Consider the following 21,927-nt stretch of genomic DNA (forward strand, 5'->3'; position numbering starts at 1 on the left):
CGACATATCTAGGCCTCGCCATATCGTATGACGCACTGCCTCTCCACTTATTGCACAGTAGCAACCGATGCACGCGAACAGGACATCCACCTCGCATAACGTATACGCACACGCATTCCGATTCCGACGTCCCCTTTCCCGTGCAGTCACCCACACGACTATACGCTGTACGGATGGGCGTGCTCATAGTCTCGCTCGACAAACATGGCGGCAATCGATCCCCCCAGAGCGGTTGACTTGGTCCGCACAGCGTCGCAGAGCTCGACCATATCCAACCCACGGAACCGCAGCATACAGCGCATGCGGCCCTCGAAGCGCAGCTCCAACACGTCGCTCAGCCGCAGCCGCAGCAGAGCGCCCTCGCCCGAAGTCGACACCAAGAGCCTCACGTCCTTCCCCTCACTGTCGCCTAGCCCGGAGACGTCACCGGCACAGTCGCGCGTCAACGGCTGGTTCCGCTCCACGCCAGCGCCCGAAGACAGCCTTAAGAGTGCTGAGAGCAGGACAGTTGCATCGCCGGACACGGTCAAGGCTATTCCCCCGCCAGATCTCAAGAACACGACGCCTGCGTCTACCGTCAGGAAGGTCACCAAGTCGACGCAGCAGATAGTGGGCAGTCTGGTAGCCGCCTCGTCTGCCAAAGACCGGACGGCTCTCTTCGACGATACCCCCACCGAGTCGGCCAAGGTCCCTGGGAACCTCCACTTTGCGAGCGACGACAGCATACAGGATGCGCTGCGCCAGACGGGCGCCGTGGCGCTGGTCAAGCAACTCGCTGGCGACCTGGCCCAGCGCGATGCGCAAATCACGGCCCTGCGGAGACGAGCCGAAGAGCGCGAGCGCATGCTGAGGAAGATGCTGCAGGAGTGCGAGGTCTCCAACATGGATATTGAGAACCGGCTGCGCGAGCTGGAGAAGAGCAAGGATCCAGGCAATGGCCTCACCAAGACGAGGACGAGGGGCGACAGCGCAGCCACTGGATTGCACCCCGACGACCCCATGGAGGACAGACTCGCCAGGGCTATGGAAGACGAACTCGCTGAGCACCCCGATGCGTTGGGCATGGATACGGGCACCTCAGCGCCTCAGGCAGAAGTCATGTCCATCAACTCGATCGCGTCGGATGCGCCACGCGACACATCCAAACCGAACTGGAAGACCTACATTTGGGCTGGGACGAGCAAGAAGAGCAGCCGAGCACCGTCCGTAGCCAGCATGGTGGACAGAGAAGCCGAGACTCTGGGTCATACCCGGTCGCGCGCATCTAGTGGAGCAAAGCCACCCCGCAAGGCCCTCGCGAGCGATCTCTTCGTCCCCCCAGCCGGTGCTGTACCTGCGTTGCGCCGACTCAACAGCTCAGACCATGCTACAGACTCGGCGCGTAGATCTTCGTCGACATCGCTAGCAAGCTGGGCGTTGAAAATGGTAGCAGGAAACAACGCTGCAAACCCCAACAAGGCCAGTACAGTGCGCGGCCGCAAATCCACAGCTTCGAGTGTTGTCGACCGTGCGCCTTCCATGGATTCGACCAAGACGGCGCAATCCGCAAAGTCATCGCTCGCCAGCACCCAAAGACGAGGTCGCGCCTTGGGCCCCAATGGAACAATCAAAAGCACCGCGCTAGAACAGCCCAAGAACGTGTCGAATGGGCTCGGTCCGACTCCGCCTGTCCGTGGAATGAGCAATCTTGGGCCTGTGGAAATGGACCGAATCCTGCCTGAGGACTCACGGCCACCGACGCTAGTACAGCAACACAATAGATTCATCGGCAGCAGCGAGTACTTGACTGATAGATTTGGTTTCATCTACGACCAGCGCCGCAAGAAGAGACAGAGTGAGGCAGCTGCTGAGCTGATCAAGCAGAAGCGAAGCAGCAATGTGGAGTCACTCGGCGACGCCAGGACTGCACTTAGCAACTTGGCTCTCGACGAGGACCATGAACATGCAGGCTCTGTTCCCACGGATCAGAATGATGGCACCACACGCCCATCGAGCTCCGACTCGGATAATCACCAGAATCAGCCAGCCAGCAAGACCTGGGTTGATTACCTCAAGCTAGCCACGCATCCAACTGAACTCCTCTCACACACTCCATCCGCGGCGCCCATCACCACCGTAGAGTCCGCAGAAGGTGAAGTCTCTAACTTCAAAATCGGCAACAACCAAATTACATTGATGAAGAGAGGGTCTGCACCAACGGCGAGTGTCAACCCGGAGCCATCACCATCGCGTATCGTCTCAGGTAATGCAGAACTTTCCGCAACAACCACTTCACCGGGCCCATCTACTCCAATCAGCCAGTACCCGCCACAGATCGACCCAGTGCAATCACTACTAGAACAGATGAGTGAGCTGCACGACAATCTCCAAAGAGAGAGGACTGTCAAGTGGAACGACTTCCTGCGTAAAGTGCGTGCACAAAATAAGCGTGAAGGGGACGTTGCCAGTACAGGCGAGAACGGCAAAAGTAACGCAATGCCTGAGCAGTTCCTTGCCGATGGTGAGCTGGTAGGCATCGCGGGCTTGGGTAACAAAGGCAAAATCGGACGTGCTAAGTGGCAGGAGTTCCGCCGTCTTGTTCTCGGTGGTATCCCAGTCAACATGAGAGCCGCAATCTGGGCTGAGGGAAGCGGCGCGCTGCATCTGCGCATGCCAGGCTACTACGAAGACTTGGTAAACAATGGCGAAGACGACCCCACCATTGCAACCCAGATCCAAATGGACATTACCCGCACACTTACCGACAACATCTTCTTCCGCACAGGACCTGGCGTACAGAAGCTACAAGAGGTACTCCTCGCCTACTCCCGCCGCAACCCCGAGGTTGGCTACTGTCAAGGCATGAACCTAATCACCGCCTGCCTCCTACTCATCATGCCCACCCCCGAAGACGCATTCTGGGTCCTAACCGCCATGATCGAAGAAATCCTCCCGCAACACTACTACGACCAACACCTCCTCACCTCCCGCGCCGACCAATCCGTCCTCCGCTCCTACGTCAGCGAAATCCTCCCACGCCTCTCCTCGCACCTCGACGAACTAGAAATCGAGCTCGAGGCGCTAACCTTCCAATGGTTCCTCTCCGTCTTCACCGACTGCCTCTCCGCCGAAGCCCTTTTCCGTGTCTGGGACGTCGTCCTGTGTATGCACGACGGCTCTACGTTTCTTTTTCAAATCGCACTTGCGCTGTTGAAACTGAATGAGAAAGCGTTGTTGCAGTGCGATACCCCCGCTGGCGTGTACCACTACATCAACCACCAAATGACCAACCACGCCATCAGCATCGACGGCCTAATCCAAGCCTCCGACGCCCTGGGCAAAGTCATCAAGCGCAAAGACGTCGAGGATCGCCGCGCAAAAGCCGTGGCGCACGAGGAGGAACTCATGCGCCAGCGTGAGGAAGCGAGACAGGAGCGCGCAAGGAAGAGGGCTAGTAAGCTTTCGGACGTCTCTGCGCCGTCGCTGCCTACGCAACCGGAGGAGGAGGGGGATGCGAAGAGTCTGTCCGCTAGTCTCGACGCGGAGTTGTCGTCACGGACTAGTCCTATGGCTACGCCGTTGAGTAGCGCGACGGCAAGGAGTGAGGAGGAGGAGGATGCGGATTATGTGAATCAGAGTTTGGAATTGACGAATCGCACGCCGATGCCTATGGATGAGGAGTTTATGTGGCGGGGCTGATGGATTGGGGAGGTGATGATAGGGGAGGATGGTGTTGGATGGGAAGAGGCGATACGATACGACTTTTTCCTTTGTTACAGACGTACGTATATATTTGCATCGCTGGAGTTGGAGTTAGAGGTTTAACGGACTGGGTATGGGATCATCGTTCCTTTTCATCTATATACCCCATCGCCGCTGCTTGCTGGATGCCCCGTTGTAAAATTGGATTGGAGTGGATTGGATTGGATAGTTTAAAAACAATGGATACCCCCTTCTTACTTTCCGTGTCTCCGTCTTCGTCCTCCCATGTGTGTTTATCTCTTTCTTCATCCTCGAGTTCCGTGATAGAGACAGATGAAAGACGACGACGCTTGTCTAGTTGTCGGACGACTTCACCCATGTCCCGCCGAACGTAGCATGCCCTCCTCGCCATCCAAAGATCATCAAACTACTTGACTATCCATTCAAAACTCTCAAATTTATAGCGTACGTATATATATATCTATCGCGATGGTTGGCCTCTAACTATGATTTCACTACCGGATTCGTCGCATGTGAGTCTACAAGGTGTTCAGTGAGCTTCATTCTAGTTAGTATGCATACCACGCTCTACATGGCTCTACTTGTAATGTCCCTTCGATGGTTTCCATCAACCAGCGAACTTGTAAAACTATCTAGTAATTCTAGTTCATGCTGCTTTTTGCTGACAAACTAGTAAGTAGCAACGACATACGCCCAGTCTTTCCACGCAGGATCGCACGTCTAGTGTTGTTACGGAAACCATCACATCACTGTGAGATTGAAACGTTATGCAATCGGTTTGGGATACCACGAGTACGTTGGGGAAACAAGTGTGAATATATTGTTGTCATGTATCCTCTACCACATTCGAGTAGCTATTAACTAATTACTTTTCTGGCTTGTGACTTTTGGCTTTCAGTCGCCAGCCACACACATGCTGCACTATCCCTCGAGATGTTCGGCGGCCACCTAACTTGACCCGGACTGGCTAGTCTTGACGACGTTGCATACTCCAGTGATACAAATAGCCGGCGCAGGAGGTCGACAGCCGATGAGGGGACAGCCATCTTCCTCATCTTCCTCATCCGCACCTTCATCGTCATCCAGCAGGCTCACAGTGCGTCCTCTCAGGCCGCGCTTCTTATTGCCCTTCTTAGTCACCCCGGTCTTGACGTGCCCTTGTGGGCGGCGCTGGGAGGGAGGCGTGTTCTGTTTGTGGAAAACCTCTTCAACTATCATCCTCAAGGAAGAAGTAGTTTCCGCTCAACTTCTGTTCCTGGTCAAGCTGGGACTTGTCCTTGTTGATACGAGGGCGGAAGGAGTTGGGGTCACGGCGGAAGGTGACATCGAGGTTCTTCAGGAAAGAGTTGCAACCAGTGAGGAGAGACTCGGGCTTGTTGGCGCGAGCGTTGACAGCAGGTTGGCCGTCGAAGACAATGACACGGTCGGCAAGGTAGGTGGCCATGATGAAATCGTGCTCGACGACGAAAGCGGTCTTCTTGGAGTGCATAATGAAGCGCTTGATGACACGAGATGCGACGATACGCTGCTCGGAATCGAGGTAGGCACTAGGCTCATCGATGAGGTAAATGTCAGCTGGCATACCAAGGGCCAAGACGATAGCGACACGCTGCAATTCACCACCGGAGAGGTTCTGTACTTCCTGGTCGATGAAGTCGTCCATCTTGAGGGGCTTGTAAACATCGGTCTGGAATTGAGGGCTGAGGAAAGCGGTCTTGATCTTCTTGAAGAAGAGCTGGCGAACGGTTCCCTGGAACCTGGGAGTGATGGTCTGGGGCTTCATGCTGATGCTCATCTTGGGGATCTTGGTGTCGCCGTCGGGCTGGAGAGCGCCGGCAAGCATTTTACAGAAAGTGGTCTTTCCGGTACCGTTCTCACCCATCATGACGATGATCTCAGAGTCAGTGAAGTTACCAGTCTCGATGTTGAGTTCAAAGCTTCCGAGGGTCTTCTTCATGTTTGGGTAGCTGTAGCCGCGGTTGTGGTCAACCATGTATTCGTCACCAGCCTCTGCGATGCGGAACTGCAGCGATTCCTCACGGAAACGCAAGTTCTCGGTGGGAATGTTACCATCCAAGAATATGTTGATACCCTCACGGACGGATGCTGGCAGTGTGACGACACCGTAGACAGCGGGCTTTCCGTAGAGAACACAGATGAAGTCGGAGAGGTAGTCGAGGACGGACAAATCGTGCTCGACGACAATGACATAGTCGTCGGGGCGGAGCAGACTGCGAATCTTGCGAGCTGCGGCGAGACGCTGCTTGACATCCAAGAAGGATGACGGCTCGTCAAACATGTACACATCGGCCTGTTGCACACAGACAAGCGCAATAGCGAAACGCTGCAGTTCTCCACCAGAGAGCTGTCCAATGTCACGCTCGAAGATGTGGCGCAGCTCCAACTCGTCAATCATCTCGTCAAGGTTCTCCATCTGGCTGCGGGCCCCGATGAGCTTGCCGACACTGCGCTCGGTCGACTTGATAGCTTTGGGAAGTTGGTCGACATATTGGGGCTTGACGACGGCCTTGAGGTTGTCTTCCAGCACCTTTGTGAAGTAGTCTGGGTGTTATTAGCCAGTGATTCCTTTGTCTAGAAACCAGTGTCTTACTCTGGAGTTCAGAACCACGGAAGTACTTCAGGATCTCCTCCCAGTCTGGCGGGTTGTCGTAGCGACCGAGGTTGGGCTTGAGCTTGCCACTGAGGATCTTCAGCGCTGTGCTCTTGCCAATACCGTTTGTTCCCACGAGACCCAAGACCTGGCCCGGACGGGGCATAGGCAGCCTGTGCAGCTTGAAGCTGTTCGCCGAGTATCGGTGGGTGACCTGGGTCTCGAGGTTGGTGGGCAAGTTGATGATGTTGATGGCGTCGAAGGGGCATTTCTTGGGGCAGATACCGCACCCAATGCAGAGGCGCTCAGAGATGAAGGCGATTTTGGACGAGTTGTCGACTTCGATGCACAGCTTGCCCGTGCGGACGACGGGACACGACTTTTTGCATTCTTGGCGGCATTTCTGGGACGTGTTAGCACAGGGAAGGCGCGACCGAGGGGTGGCACTTGCCTTGGGCTTGCACTGTCAAGCGAACATCCTCATGTTAGTCGGTGATCAATTTTTGAGTGTGGAGGGGTAGTGGGGTACCTTGTCTGAGTTGACAATAGCGATACTGGACGGTGTTAGCAAATACACGTGGGTGAGGTCTTTCACAACATGTGACGTACCGGGTGAGCTTGTCAGACATGTTGGCGGCGGCTTTGTTGTTGCGGCGGTCGCGGTTGTGGGTGGCCCTGGAGTCGCAAACTGAGATGAGGGTGACGGCTAAGCAGTGCGTGGGCGGATTCGGCGACAGTCACTGCGAGAGAGGCGCGCGCGGATGCTGGAGGCGGAGAGTGAAGGGAAGGGAAGGTCTCCAACGACTGCACGGGTCGGAGAGAACAATGAAAGAGTTGACTGACGTTGTTGGCGAGCACGCTGGGTCAGCGATTTTGGCGGCTTGTGATTGGGGCATACAAAGGCGCAAGGTTGAAGGCCCGAGCGCGCGCCTCTCTCCAGGGCTAGCAATGAACCTCCGCTTCCACAATCTACCCACACCTCACCCTACCCCCAACCCCCACCCGACTCTCACACTGAGGGTATCTTGACCATGGACTGTATGTATATTCCCCTTTGAGTCTCCCGTCGCGTCTGCTTCACCCGCGGTTCTGCCTATATCGCCGGTCGGCGGCCTTGTCCGCGTCCATCAATCCCATCGCCAGACCACGCCCACGCATCCAGCAACTCGCCTTTCACGTAGAACACGCTCTTCCGCGGCCCAAAGAGCGCCTATATCAGCTCTCCACCACCGTGCACACTCTCCCCGCCCACCCTCCGGCTCGCGCGACTCCACCGCCTTTCTCCCATCAGGCGCTCGACCCCCAAGACCGCATTCCATCAGACTTCCATTGTGCAAGTCACTGCCCTGGTTCCTGGTCGCGTTCTGGCTATTCTGGATCGCGTAGTTGCGCTCTATCCAACGCACCCGCTCCGAGCCGCCGGAGCCCACAGAAGGTCGAAATATCGTACTGACCATCCACACAGCCGCGTCCATCATGATGCCCTCTTCACCAGGCCATGTCGCCTCGTTACCATACACAAACGGTCATTTGTCGCCTCTCGCAGCCCATATGACAACTGCCGATAGCTCCTCCCAACACAGCGACAACGACCAGTCCGACACGCAGGAGGCCGCCGCAGTCGACCCAGCCTCCGATGTCGACGCGCCGGGCGAGGAGTACGACGAAGACGACGAGGTAGCTGCTGCTTCAGACTCGTCTGAGGATGTCGACGCAGAGGGCGAGCCGGACGGCGACTACGACTCTGAGTCACCGCCGTCTGAACAGGCAGAGAGCGACCGCGTCCGCAGTTCATCAGAAGAGTCAAGGCGGCCGCCGAAGCGGAAGGCTAGCGATGAGAAGGAGGACTACATTGAACAGAACCCGGAGCTATATGGTCTGCGTCGCAGCGTACGTGGCATCTCCAGTCTGCATGTACATGAGCTAACTCCAGTCCAGGGTCGTGCCCGCCCTAGTCGTCGCGTCGTAAGTGACCCCCAGTTGATGGAAGAAGCATCACTAACAGTCTGCAGGTCGATAGCGATGATGAAGATGATGAAGACTACAGCTCTGATCAGCCCCGCAAGCGACAGAGGACAGCCTCGCGGAAGAGTTTGTCAACTCTCACCTGCCCATCTGAAGTCGTACTAACCCGTCTGCCCAGCCTCAAACCAAGCCACACCAGTCTATCGCTCAGCTGGCTCCGACTCCGAGTCGGATGGCTACGTTGGCGCCCGTCGCAATATCCCTACCAAGAAGCAACGCCAGCGTCAGCACGCCGTTGCCGCAGGCCGCGAGCCCCCATCACAAGCCGAGGTCCGATTCTCTGCACGTCGCACTGTCCAAGTCGCCAACTACAATGAGGAAGAAGACGAGAACGAGTTCGTGGAAGAGGACGATGAAATGACACCCAACTACTGGGCGACCGCGCCTGAAGATGCTGGCCCCGTCATCGACAAGATCCTCGATCACCGGCCGAAGGATGGACTAGGTAAGAAGAGCCCATGAGGTCATGTGCTAGCATGTATTAACAAACAACAGAAATGGATCCTTCGTTCGACAAGCGGGATTTCGAGTACTTGGTAAGCACTGCTCACAGCCCTACTCACAAATACGCAGTACTAACTCGTTATCTCAGGTCAAATGGCAAGACAAGGCTCACTACCACTCCACGTGGGAAGACTACAAGACGGCAGCTTCGTACAAGGGCTACCGCAAGCTAGACAACTACTACAAGGGCCCTGTCCAGAACGACATGTACATCTACAGCCGCAAGAACGCCGACCCGGAAGAGTACGAGCAGCACATGGTTGCACGCGAAGCCGAGCGCGAGAGCCAGCTCGACTTCCACGTCGTGGAGCGTGTGATCGACTCGCGAGACGGCGAGGACGAGACAGAGTACTTTGTCAAGTGTAAGTCGACTCACCCCACCCCTATCTGGATTACCTAACGCTGTACAGGGAAGGGACTGACTTACGAGTTCTGTACCTGGGAACCCGCGTCGCTCGTCAGTCGATTATCGCAATCCGAGATTGACCGATTCCTCGATCGCTCATCGAACCGGCCCTCCTCCGATGCCCGCGAGGCGAACCCGAACACTCGCAGGAAGTTCGTCAAGTTGGACACCCAGCCTGACTACATCAAGTTTGGCCAGCTGAGGTCCTTCCAACTTCAGGGTGTCAACTTCCTTGCACACAACTGGTGTCGCGGCACAAACGTCATCCTCGCCGATGAGATGGGCCTGGGAAAGACAGTGCAGACGGTGTCCTTCATCAACTGGCTGAGACACGATCGGAGGCAAGACGGCCCCATGATCTGTGTCGTGCCTTTGTCGACCATGCCTGCCTGGGCAGACACCTTCAACAACTGGACACCTGATGTCAACTATGTCATCTACACCGGTAGAGAAGAGGCCCGCAGCATCATCCGAGAGAAGGAGCTGTTGGTCGACGGCAACACCAAGAAGATCAAGTTCAACGTGCTCCTCACCACATACGAGTACGTCCTTGCCGACTGGCAGTTCCTCCAGAGCATCAACTGGCAGTTCCTTGCTGTCGACGAGGCGCACCGACTGAAGAACCGCGAGTCGCAGTTGTACGACCGACTCCGACAGTTCAAGGCACCATGTCGACTTCTTATCACTGGTACCCCCATCCAAAACACCCTTGGAGAGTTGGCTGCCCTGATGGACTTCCTCATGCCAGGAAAGATTCAGGTTGATGAGAACGTCGACCTTGCTTCGGAAGACGCCAGCCACAAGCTTGCCGAACTCAGCTCAGCGATTCAGCCATACATGATTCGCCGCACCAAAGAGAAGGTAGAGAACGACCTACCTCCCAAGTCAGAGAAGATTCTCCGTGTCGAATTGTCCGACATCCAGCTTGAGTACTACAAGAACATCCTCACGCGCAACTACGAGGCGCTTAATGAGGGTGGAGTCGGCCACAAGCAATCTCTACTGAACATCGTCATGGAGCTCAAGAAGGCTAGCAACCATGCTTTGCTCTTCCCCAACGCGGAGAACAAGCTCGTCAAGCCCGGTGCGACCAAGGATGAGACCCTGAAGGCCCTCATCACCTCTAGCGGTAAGATGATGCTGCTGGACCGACTCCTAGGAAAGCTCAAGGCCGACGGTCACCGCGTGCTCATCTTCAGTCAGATGGTCCACATGCTGGACATCTTGACCGACTACCTGAAGCTGCGCAACTACCCATTCCAGCGTCTAGATGGAACGGTCCCAGCAGCAGAGAGGAAGATCGCCATTGATCACTTCAACTCTCCCGGTAGCGAGGACTACTGCTTCCTTCTATCGACTAGGGCTGGTGGTCTCGGTATCAACTTGATGACTGCTGACACTGTCGTTATCTTCGACTCCGATTGGAACCCTCAGGCGGATTTGCAGGCCATGGCTCGAGCCCATCGTATTGGTCAGCAGAAGCCTGTGAGCGTATATCGTCTTGTCTCCAAAGACACTATCGAAGAGGAGATTCTGGAGCGCGCTCGTAACAAGCGCATGTTGGAGTTCATCACAATCCAGCGTGGTGTCACCGATCGCCAACAGAAGGAGCTCAACGACAAGATGAGTCGTGCTGCAGCAGAGCCCAACTCCGCCGACGACATCAACAACATCCTCAAGCGCCGTGGACAGAAGATGTTCGAGCAGTCTGGCAACCAGAAGAAGCTAGAAGAGCTTGACATCGACTCAGTTCTTGAGAACGCTGAGGAGCACAAGACTGAGCAGGCTGCAGGTCTTACATCTGATGGTGGCGAAGAGTTCCTCAAGAACTTTGAGTACACTGACGTCAAGATCGATCTCGAATGGGACGACATCATTCCGAAAGAAGAGCTCGAGGCAGTCAAGGCTGATATTCAGCAGCGGAAGGATGAAGAAGAGACCCAAAAGCTTCTTGAAGAGAGCGCACCAAGGAAGCGCAAGGCAGCCTCAGCAAGCGCACGCGAGCAGCGCGCAGCAAAGAAGCGAGCCCTTGAGGCTACCAACGTCGAAGCTGACGACGATGAGCAATCTGAGCCCGACGACAACGTCAAGCGCGATCCCAAGCGACCTCTCAACACAAAGGAGGCGCGTAACCTCATTGGCGCGTACTGCCGATATGGTTCACTCGAGGAGCGTGGCGAAGAGATGCTCCGCGCAGCTAGGCTTGTTGGTCGCGACATGGAGGTCGTCAAGGCCACTCTTGATGAGATCATTTCCATGAGCACGCAACTCGTCAAGGATGAGCAGACTAGGCTCAAGAACCTGGAGGCTGAGACTAAGCGTCCCATCACGAAGAAGGACAAGAAGGCCGTTCTTTTCGACTTTGGCAAGGTCAAGAAGGTCAACGCTGAGACCATCCTTGAGCGCCCCATCGAGATGCGCGTCTTGAAGGAAGCGGTTGAGGCAACTCCCGAGTGGCGCAACTTTCGCGTCCCAGATGCCATCAAGCCTGCGAGCTACTCCTGTCCCTGGGGCGCACGCGAAGACGGTATGCTTTGCATCGGTATCCAGCGCCATGGCTACGGTGCATGGATTCCCATCCGTGACGACCCAGAGCTTGGTCTTACCGACAAGTTTTATCTCGAAGAGCATCGTGTCGACAAGAAGGAAGAGCGCACGAAGGGTGAAGAGAAGAACGCCAAGTCTCCTGGCGCCGTGCATCTGGTTCGTCGCGCGAACTATCTGCTCACCGTCCTCAAAGACAAGAGCACAACGGATCCCAATGTCAAGCGCATGATGGAGAACCATCACCGCAACAACAAGAAGCACCAGCTCAACATTGCGCGCCGGACAGACAAGGGCGTCTCAGCTAGCCCCGCTCCAGCTGGCTTAGCACGTAAGATGCAAGGACGGGATTCAGAGCGTCCTTCGCACCGGGCAAACAGCAGCAGCGAAATTCGACGTCCTGATAGCCGGACTGAAGGCCGCCATCACGATAGGAAACGTGATGACCGCCCTAGAAACAGCGACCAGTACAGGCCCTCAGACTCCCGCAAGGACCATCGCAATGACCGCGACCGCGACAGCGTTGATCGTCGTGCCCACACCTCTGACCGGAACGGCACGCCAGAGAACCGCCGAAAGATCAGTGGCGACGTTGATAGGCCGCGTATTAAGGATGATCGGCCTCGCCTTTCTGAAGACCGCCCGCGCTCTCATAGTCAGAGCCAAGTGCCTGACCGCAGCGTGGAAACACCCAAGCCCAAGGAGAAGAAGGCAGACGAGTTCCTTGAGCGTAAGCTCCGACCTGTTCGCGACAATCTCAGCCGCCTTAAAAAGGCGACGCCGAAGAATTACCCGCAGAAGGAAGGCATGCTCAAGATCCTTAAACAAGAGCTGATGGCTGTCGGCAACTTCATCCGCCAAAACACTAAACAGAATGAGGAGCTCGAGGATCGTCTATGGTAAGCATGTTCATCAGCTTCTCACACACTTATACTAATCGATGATAGGACTTTCACGATCAACCACCACTGGCCTCGGCCCGGTGTGACTGTCGCATCGGTCAAGGGCATGTACACTAAGATGGTCACCTCTGAAAAGCCAGCTGCGACCGCGGCTCCGACGAACGGCCAGAACAACGGCGCCTGAGCACTTCTCTACGTACACACACACATATGATGCTGATGCATCATTTCACATTATCTGCCACGGGCCTATGGCGTTTTCGATTTTTTACGGTGGCACGCCGTCGAGTATATTTGCAGCATAGCGTAGGTGTTCGGCTCGGTTGGCTACTCAAGTTATGACTAGTTACGGGCACTGTTTGATTCTTCGTCTTTCTATTGTATTTGCATGGACAGCCCAGTATCAGGGTGCGCCCCGGTGTTCATGATTTTCGCAGGGCGGCGCAAATAAAAACTAGCGTACAGGTTGTTGAAGAGCATGGCGGCACTTGGGATAGTGCGCTTTTACATTACAAGAATGGAAGGTGTCTCTGTGAAGAGAGTATCATTAGTAGCATGTAGATTCAGCACTTGCGGTTGTGCAAGATGACAATGGACTACACACATCACGCTTTCGCTTCGCTGCATGATGATGGTGAGGTATTATTATTGACTGCAGCCTTGGCTTCTTAAAGGATGAAATGTGATCACGCGAGTCATCTGCTGCCCAATCTTCATGGTCTACAACCCTACAAGCTGGTTGCTGGGCTGTCTAGAGTATTCCAACGGCCCACACGTGGCTTGGAAGCCAAGCGGTGAGGGATATTCGGGGAGGTTCCAGCGGCAGCTTGAGAATTCACAGAGACATTTGATGAAGCGCGAGGATTGTCGGTATTCTGAGGTCACGCGATCAGCAGCGTACGTTTGCTAGTGAGACACCTGTGGCTGTGGGGAAGGGCATGTGTGTTGCTGGCTGGGGTTTGTGTGGGAGAGTGTCCCGAGGTCTAGTGCGAGGGCGATGACGCTCCAATGACAAGGGTCGCTGAAGGATCGTGCTCGCAGCGGTGGCTCCCTGTTGCGCCTTGCTTCCCCGGCGGGCGCCATCAGGGTGTCTTCGGCGCTTTTGCATGGTAGAGTCCTGTGCGAATATACAGTCGCGCGCCTTCCACGAAGCCTGAGCAGATGCCTCGCTCCAACACTCCATCATGATACACATGCTGCGCGTACGGGACGCAGCTCTATGCGGGCTGCTCTTTTGGGCACACGCGACCGCGGCCCCGCCTAACGCGGCTGGCGATGCAGCAAACAGCCGCGCTGCGGGTTCCCGATCCATAGACGCGGATGGGCGACGAAAGCTTACAGGCAGGTTCCTACATATTACGGGTACGTCGGCCATTTGATCCCTGGGCTTGATATCGCGACTAACGTCATGCCGCAGACTTTCACCCAGACCCTTTCTACAAGACATATTCGAGCACAGAAGCCGATGCTGCGTGCCATCGCAAACGCGGACCCGCTGGCCTCTATGGCGCAGAAACCACAGGATGCGACTCTCCCTTCGCGCTTGTCAACCAGACGTTCAAGTGGATTGAAGACAACATCAAGGACGATGTAGACTTTGTTATCTGGACCGGCGACTCGGCGCGACACGACAACGATGATGAAATCCCACGGACGCAGAAGCAGGTCGTGCAGCAGAACGAGTACATGGTCTCCAAGTTTGCAGAGGTCTTTGGACAGAGCGGCCACGGCCATGGGCCCAACAGCTTCGCGATACCCATAGTACCGACTTTCGGGAACAACGACATTTTGCCACACAACATCTTCACAAGCGGGCCAAATAGGTGGACGACTGAATTCTTGGACATATGGCGCGGTTTCATACCCGAGGCGCAACGACATCAGTTTGCGCAAGGAGGCTGGTTTTCGGTCGAGGTGATTCCTGGGAAGCTGTCGGTCATCAGCCTGAACACCATGTAAGTGGCGGAGGATTCTGGGTCTTGGGATCGTGACTAACACCCGCAGGTACTTCTTCACCTCCAACTCCGCCGTTGACGGCTGCGCAAAGAAACGCGAACCCGGCTACGAACACATGGAATGGCTGCGCATTCAGCTTGATATCCTGCGCGATCGCGGCATGAAGGCTATCCTCATCGGACACGTACCACCTGCTCGCGTCGACAGCAAGGAGAGTTGGGACGAGACCTGTTGGCAGAAGTACACACTCTTTGGACGACAGTTCCGAGACGTTATTGTAGGAAGTCTGTTCGGGCACATGAACATCGACCACTTCATGCTGCAGGATTTCGAGCACATCGAAAAGGACACGGAGAATGGCAAGATGGGAGCTTTGGATGGCAGATCTGCTCTGGCTGATGGGGTTCAGCTCCTGGAAGATGGTGAGGTGACGGTGGCATCTGCGTCGGATTATCTGCTTAATTTGCGGGAGGCTTGGGCTCAGCTACCTGCGCCCCCGCCGAAATCGAACAAGAAGTCGCGCTCGAAGAATGTCGATGACGAGGAAGAAGAGGAGGAGTCGATGTGGGAGTGGCTCATGACCATGGTCGGGAAGTGGCCAAAAGACCGGAAGGAAGAGAGGAAGAAGTATCTCGAGAAGATTGGAGGAAGATATGCTGAACGTTACGCGGTAACACATGTCTCACCCAGCGTAGTACCGAACTACTTCCCCACCCTCCGCATCATCGAGTACAACATCACTGGCTTGGAACATCTCAGTGTAGCGTCTAGCCCAATCAGCCCGCCCACGATCGAGACGCCAGCCGAACAACTCCCGATTGCCCCCACGGATTACGACGAGTATGACGATTACGACGATACCGACGACGAAGACGTGGAAACCACGCGAAAGAAGCACAAGGGCAAAAAGGGCAAAAAGAAGCCCCGAAAATACAAATTCAAAGTCCCAGACGGCCCTTCGAAATCCTCTCCACCCGGCCCGGCCTACTCCCCGCAGACCCTGACATGGACACGTCACATCCAGTACTTCGCCAACCTCACACACATCAATAACGATTTCCTCGAGCCCTCGCCCGATGCAGCCATCGACGACCGTCTCTCCATCAAGAACGATGCTGTTAGCACAATATTTGGATTCGGTGTTAGTCCTGACGGTAGGATCGAGAATAAGAAGTGGAATGAGGGTAAGCACAAGAAACACCAGGGTAAGCAGCCGAGACCCGAACCGCACCCGAATGAGTTTGTGTTTGAGGTGGAATACGACACGAAGAAAGACCATGGGTTCAAGGATCTTACTGTGAGGAGGTGGGTGGAGTATGCACGGAAGATTGGGGCGAGTAAGGGGAAGACAAAGGGTGTTGATGTTGGGGTTGAAGAGGAGGATGTTGAAGACGCTGTTGAGGAAGGAGAAGACGGTGTTGAAGGAGAAGTAGAGGATATGCTGGAGGAAGAAGAAGAAACTGATGAAGTGGATGAAAACGACTTCGTCATCGCAAAACACAAGAAACACAAGCATAAAAAGGGAAAGAAGGGAAAACACCACAAGAAACACAAGGCGTCCAAGGAATGGTACACTTTTGTTAAGCGCGCGTTTGTGGGCACTATGGATCCGAAGGAGCTTAAATTGGTGTTTGGGGCTGCGGACGTCGATGATGCATTGGAAGAGGTGAAGGAGAATATGGAGTTGTAGATTGGTGCAGTACATTGTATGGGGGGCGGAGTGGAGTATGTGCGCTGAGGCATGTTTGTTGATACCCTTTGGCGTTTTTTTGGTCGCCAATTTCTTTCGTTGTCGGGGATGCGGGCATGGGGAGATTCGTTATATGGATGTATATGGATGGGCATGGGGGTGGCGTCGCATTGCATTGCATAGGGCTGGTGTAGTATATTGTTTAAGAAGCATATAGCTATGGAGAAGAAAGAAATAGAGGAATCGTATTGCAAATTCCCCAGTCTAAGTCTAAGCTCTTGTCTATTGAGTGTGAAGTCGATGAACAGTCGCTCTTGCGCCGTAAACGGATTGGCTGCCCTTTGCATCTCCACGGCAAAAAGACAAGTTTTTCATTTTGTACTCCGCGGTTAGATTTATGAATCCTCCATCATGACGATCCTAAGGAACTTACACGGAGTTGATAGATGGGTATGCGCTGCTTTAGCATGGGATTTGGGTTCGGTGGTGCGAGTTCCAATATACCGCATCCGGCAACTTTGCTACCCCGTTGAAAGCGGCGGACTGTTACTCTTTCCACCGGAAACCTTAGCCAGACTCTCCTACTCTACAACTTCTAATCCACAACCCGTGTGCTGCACCGTTGTCTACTAGCTTTGGCGGGAAATTCTTCTCTTGGAATTACAGCCCCTCACATTCTACGCGAGGTTATTGCATGCAGTCACATCTCCAGTGCCGTGGTGTTGATGTTCGTCGCTGGCAGCCCTGGAGACTGACTGACTGCGCTAGTGGGGTTCCGGCACCGAGTTACCGCGTTTGGAAAGTTTGGGTGGGTGTGGGAAGTGGTGAGTTGTTACTCTTTTGCTTTCACGCGGACGCGCTGGCTGGCGCGTCGTTGTATACGGCTGCTCTAGGGCTGTTTCGCGCAGTGTTGGCTGGTTCATGGAATATCTTGTACTTGGCTGTGTGTGTATTTTTGAGGATTTGATGCCTGTCCAGTTTACACTGTTGGTTTTGTGGTTCTTGTTCAACTGCTTGTTCGTGGCGATGTTAATTATGTAAAGTGGTGAACTAGCGTGTTTGGACGTTTGGACTACCTAGGTACGAAAACAGAGCACAACTTCACTTGTTGCACACCTTGAACCAAGTCCCTGGCTGCCCGACGTGATCTCCCTGTTGAATATCCCATTCTATATTCACCACTTTCATCTCCCTCTTATTCGCTCCCGTATACTTGTAATCGCCCGTGACACATTCCTCATCTTTCAGCGACACGATCTCGCTGGCCCAGTAATCACTCGCATAAATTGCTCCCTTGGGGTTGCCTCCGTAACTCACACTAACCATCAAGATTAGGGTTCCCAAGTACTCCGCCCCGACCTGCAGTTGGTATCCCACTTGCTCGTCAAAATAATCGCGCGACCCAGGTAGGAAGCACTTAAGCTCGTGAAATTTCTTTTCGCTCTCCTGCGAGGAGTCTGTGATGGCGGGAGGGCTAGACCAAATGGCATACTCGAACAGCCCGGTGCCCCCCGTCAAGGCCCTGCCAGTATGTCCAGCCAAGTAGCTTGTGCCTCCGGGCAGCACGGGGCACTCGAACGAGGAAATCACGCCATATAGATCACCCCTGGACGTCATACGTCGCAACCGTGGTATCAGAGTGTATGACGAGTGGTTCTCGACTCGGGCGAGGAACGTACGGGCGCAATAGTCATTCCACGAGGTGAGCTTCGAGAGTTGCACAGAGGGAGGCAGCGTGAGAGGGAGAATGACAAGAGTGATAGTCCATACGTCGTTGTTCGTACAGCGCACGCGGATATGGGGCTGGTTCTTGGGCGGATTGGGCAGCGGAATTAACTTGGCATCGAAGGAGCTGCACACGGTCAGCTTCTAGACGTGGGGACGAGCGACGGTGGGATATGGCACTTACCTGCTTGTACCACGGATCGTCCACCGGCCTGTGCCGGACTTGAAAGAGAAGTCCCATTCATGCGCATGAACGGCGTAGCTCGGCTTCCTCCAGCACACCTGCCAATTTGTCTGCAACACCTCTGAATCCAGCACATCGCCCGCCTGGTACGCCGGCACGCCTGCGTCTGGTTTATCGAGCGCCGCCTGGATGGTCCTGATGAAGGGGGCCTTGTATACCGGTTCGGACGCCGTCTGCCTCTTGATCTCGCTCCAGAGCGTGTCATACGCAGGGCAAGTTCGCTTTCGATCGTCCCACAAGTCTCGCCACGCCTTGACACGCTGGTCGCTTCTCGCAGCTGCATTTGCCATGATCTTGTCCTTCTTCGCTGCATCCATCTCCTTTCGCGACCTGTAATACAGCAAGACCAAGGCGAGACCCAGACGCTCTATCATAATGGTATACTTGAGGGTCGCCTCCTGCTGTCGTTCAAATTCCTGGATGCCATACTTCATATTGTTTTCGTTTTGCAGCATCTCCCATTGTTCTTTGGCGAGTGGCGGCAGGAGGCCCTGTGACCCTTCGCCCTCGTTATTCATGAGCGTGGCATCCATGTCATCCAGCCGGTCTTGGACGCCGTCTTGGCCTTCAATCTGGTCCACCCGTTTGGTGAATAGCTTAGCATCTTCCACCTGTAGCCTATCTCAGTTTTCTTTCCTTTATCGAACTCAGTCGACAGAGGGGAGATGGACAGTGGACAGAAAACAACGTACCATGGCCGCTTCCTCCAACCCTCTGAAGCAATTCCTCACTCGATTCGCAGCGTCCGTAATCCTTTGCTTCTTGATCGTGTCAACGATCAACTTGCCCAACTCGTCGATTTTGTTCCCCAGCGCCTTCAGCTCTTGCTGCAACTTATCTTCTTCGGACTTCAGAAAATCCAGATTCAAGCCGTCGGCCAGACGCTCGGCAATCTGCGAGGCCAGCTCAGAACCCGCCGATTCGACCAAGGTCAACAGCAAGGCTGCCATTGTTGAAGGGCACGAAGAGCGAAGTGGGGAGAACTATGGGCAGTGTGACTGTGCCAAAAATGTGGACGGCGCTGCGACCAGAACCAAAAGCGATCTCAAGGAAACGACTAGCTTCGGAGGTGGCTCACGGAATGTTCCAAGAAAGTCTTCTCGCGTGAGTTAAACATGAGCAAGTCGATACAGAAGGGAGCCTTTTATCTTCACCCAAAACATCTTCTTTCAGCCACAACGAACGAGTAGAGCTGAAAGTACAACCCAGAGTCGGGCGAGGCGGGCCTAGACGGTCGACTAGTGTGACGAGGCCGCATTGATACGAATGTAGTATGCACCCAAGCCCAATGAGGTGTGCGAGCATGATTTATCTCAGTCTCCCATGGGGTCTGTGAAGATTGTGCAAAGTTGTGAAAACGTATTTACCTCCCGAGGTCGAGTCTTTTAGTCGGGTGCGTATTCGTAGACAACCTTGGAAAGCCGAAAGCTTAAGACAGAAGATCTAAGAAGATACCTAGGCCCAATCTCAGAACGACAAAAGTATAGTAGACAGCAATGAAAAGAAATGTTTTACTTTTCACGTGTGGAGCGCAGAACAATGACTACCTAGGTAGAGAGAGAAGCGAAGATCACAGTAGAAGCGGTGGAGTTGGTGGTTCACTACCCCGCAAGAAACGCCACATGGGCCGCCACAACGCTCACAGCCACAGCTGACGTAAGGAGCCTTGGGATGCTCGAACCATCCGTTCAGTATGACACTCCACTCTTCGCACGCCCAACGCACGCGATCAGGCAGCAAAGTCTGCGCACCCTCTCCTACACAACAACAGAAAAGCGTGAATATACCAGATTGAATTGCGACACAAAACGTCACCATGCCGCCGCCGCCTCCTCGTAAGTCAATGCTCCTCTCCGTACTACACGTGCGATGTACTGACACCGAACCCAGCACCACCGCCTCCCATGCCTGGGAAAGGAAGGGGCATGCCACCGGCTCCGCCGCCAATGGGAGGGATGAAAGCACCAGCGCCGGGTGCAGGCAGAGTTCGTCACATTCACAGGGACACCTGCACTACGTGGAACCCATGCTAACGCGTCACAGGGAGCACTTTTGGGCGACATTACAAAGGGCGCACGACTGAAGAAAGTGACACAAATCAACGATCGATCTTCCCCTATAGTCGGCAAAGTCAGCGACGGACCTGCAGCAGCACCCATGGGCGCGCCCAAGATTCCTGGAGCTCCGGCCGTCCCTGGAGGGGCAAACCGGGCAAGAGCCAACAGCGACAATGGAGATGGAGGGAGTGTACCGGCTTCGGCACCACAATTAGCGGGAATATTCGCTGGAGGTATGCCGAAGCTTAGAAAAGCAGGCGGTGTCAAGACAGGCGCAGAGGACCAGGCGCCTTATCTGTCAGACCCCGAATCGAACAGAGCTTCAGCTCCTCGAGGCGCAGCACCCAAACCGCCTGGACTTCCTCCTTCAGCACCTCCTGGGCCTCCGATTCCAGGTATGCGACCAGGGATGAACGCGCTCCGGGGTCAGGACTCAAGGCCCAACTCGGTAGCCTCAAGTATAAGCGGGAAGCCTAAGCCGCCTCCACCGATTGGAAAGAAGCCTCCTATGCCACCACCCTCCTCTCGAAAGCCATCAGGTCTCGCTGCACCACCTGCTCGGGCACCACCTCTCCCAGGATCCGCGCCGCCTGCACCTCCGCCATTACCCCCGAGCTCGACATCTCCTCGACCAACTGGAGCACCACCCGCTCCTCCACCACTACCACCTTCGCCGGCCCCACGAGCGACCCCGCCACCACCGCCGCCGCCTTCAGTCCCACCACCAACGAGCGCACCAGACGATGACGACGAATACGATCCGTATAAATACAATTCAGCGCCTCCCATGCCTCCACCACCGCCTCCACCCTCGAACGGGCACGCGCCGTCGCTCGCAGAAACAGCCGCGCGCAACGCATTCAGCCGCACATCGCCTGCTGCTCCCCCTCCAGCACCGCCGAGCGCACCCGCGCCTTCTCCACCACCCAGCCAACCGCTCAGCCGACCCGCCTCTCAAACACCACTGCGATCGATGATGGATTCAAGCTCATACACCTTGTCCAACGGCGGATCGAGTATCAAGAGTCCGACCAGCTCGCACGCTGGAGGGAGGGAAAAGGGCAGAATCAGGCCCATTCACGATTTGAGATGGAGATTCCAGGACGAAGGGCAATTCCCACGACCAAGAGAATTCACCGGCGGACCGAAGAGATACCGCGCTGGACGAGGCAGCAGTGTGCCATTGGATTTGAGTGCGTTTGAATGAGCAGGGTCGTGACACAATGTTTTTTGGGGGCGATTTGTTGCATTGCTGCTGGTCAGAGCGGGTTTAGGGATAGATATTGAAGTTTAGCCTTGGCGTTAACGGGGTTTGGTGCCTTTTGCGGTGTGTTGGGGATGGCTAGGGAAGAGTGTTGGCGATATGGTGTATGCGTCGCGAGACGGTACACCATGGGTATATCGCATGCAATAGCAGGTACCTCAGTACGTTCAAAATATCAACAATATATCGTAAGAGAACGAACAGTTGCGATATTGTGGTATGTTACTGATTACTAAGATCTAAGGTTTGAATAAGAAGAAATCTATGTTCCGTGACATCGCGGGCCTTGTGGCTAGG

General features: G+C 54.9%; 6 protein-coding genes across 6 annotated transcripts; 4 read left to right on the forward strand and 2 right to left on the reverse strand.

Annotated features, from left to right (window-relative positions):
- Positions 1-204: 204 nt before the first annotated feature.
- Positions 205-3,678, forward strand: J4E85_007833 (uncharacterized protein; the record flags this gene model as incomplete). Its single annotated transcript, XM_051472063.1, has 1 exon — positions 205-3,678. One exon carries the CDS (start codon positions 205-207, stop codon positions 3,676-3,678), a length of 3,474 nt encoding a protein of 1,157 aa, XP_051324260.1.
- A 1,231-nt stretch (positions 3,679-4,909) lies between these two features.
- On the reverse strand, positions 4,910-6,942 carry RLI1 (Fe-S cluster-binding ribosome biosynthesis protein; the record flags this gene model as incomplete). Its single annotated transcript, XM_051472064.1, has 4 exons — positions 4,910-6,264; positions 6,314-6,716; positions 6,843-6,867; positions 6,923-6,942. 4 exons carry the CDS (start codon positions 6,940-6,942, stop codon positions 4,910-4,912), a joined length of 1,803 nt encoding a protein of 600 aa, XP_051324261.1.
- An 850-nt stretch (positions 6,943-7,792) lies between these two features.
- On the forward strand, positions 7,793-12,878 carry J4E85_007835 (uncharacterized protein; the record flags this gene model as incomplete). The annotated part of the gene is made up of 8 exons (XM_051472065.1): positions 7,793-8,203; positions 8,252-8,278; positions 8,326-8,404; positions 8,457-8,783; positions 8,834-8,874; positions 8,931-9,204; positions 9,253-12,691; positions 12,740-12,878. The coding sequence occupies 8 exons, from the start codon at positions 7,793-7,795 to the stop codon at positions 12,876-12,878; spliced, it is 4,737 nt and encodes a 1,578-aa protein (XP_051324262.1).
- Positions 12,879-13,878: 1,000 nt separating this feature from the next.
- On the forward strand, positions 13,879-16,340 carry J4E85_007836 (uncharacterized protein; the record flags this gene model as incomplete). The annotated part of the gene is made up of 3 exons (XM_051472066.1): positions 13,879-14,056; positions 14,112-14,649; positions 14,699-16,340. The coding sequence occupies 3 exons, from the start codon at positions 13,879-13,881 to the stop codon at positions 16,338-16,340; spliced, it is 2,358 nt and encodes a 785-aa protein (XP_051324263.1).
- Positions 16,341-17,441: 1,101 nt separating this feature from the next.
- J4E85_007837 (uncharacterized protein) lies at positions 17,442-19,259 on the reverse strand (the record flags this gene model as incomplete). The annotated part of the gene is made up of 3 exons (XM_051472067.1): positions 17,442-18,192; positions 18,250-18,920; positions 19,002-19,259. The coding sequence occupies 3 exons, from the start codon at positions 19,257-19,259 to the stop codon at positions 17,442-17,444; spliced, it is 1,680 nt and encodes a 559-aa protein (XP_051324264.1).
- An 866-nt stretch (positions 19,260-20,125) lies between these two features.
- On the forward strand, positions 20,126-21,573 carry J4E85_007838 (uncharacterized protein; the record flags this gene model as incomplete). Its single annotated transcript, XM_051472068.1, has 3 exons — positions 20,126-20,144; positions 20,200-20,294; positions 20,353-21,573. 3 exons carry the CDS (start codon positions 20,126-20,128, stop codon positions 21,571-21,573), a joined length of 1,335 nt encoding a protein of 444 aa, XP_051324265.1.
- Between the last annotated feature and the right edge of the window lie 354 nt (positions 21,574-21,927).

The sequence above is a fragment of the Alternaria conjuncta genome (genome assembly GCF_024043145.1).
Source record: "Alternaria conjuncta strain BMP 0040 chromosome Unknown scaffold_11, whole genome shotgun sequence".
Taxonomy (NCBI): domain Eukaryota; kingdom Fungi; phylum Ascomycota; class Dothideomycetes; order Pleosporales; family Pleosporaceae; genus Alternaria; species Alternaria conjuncta.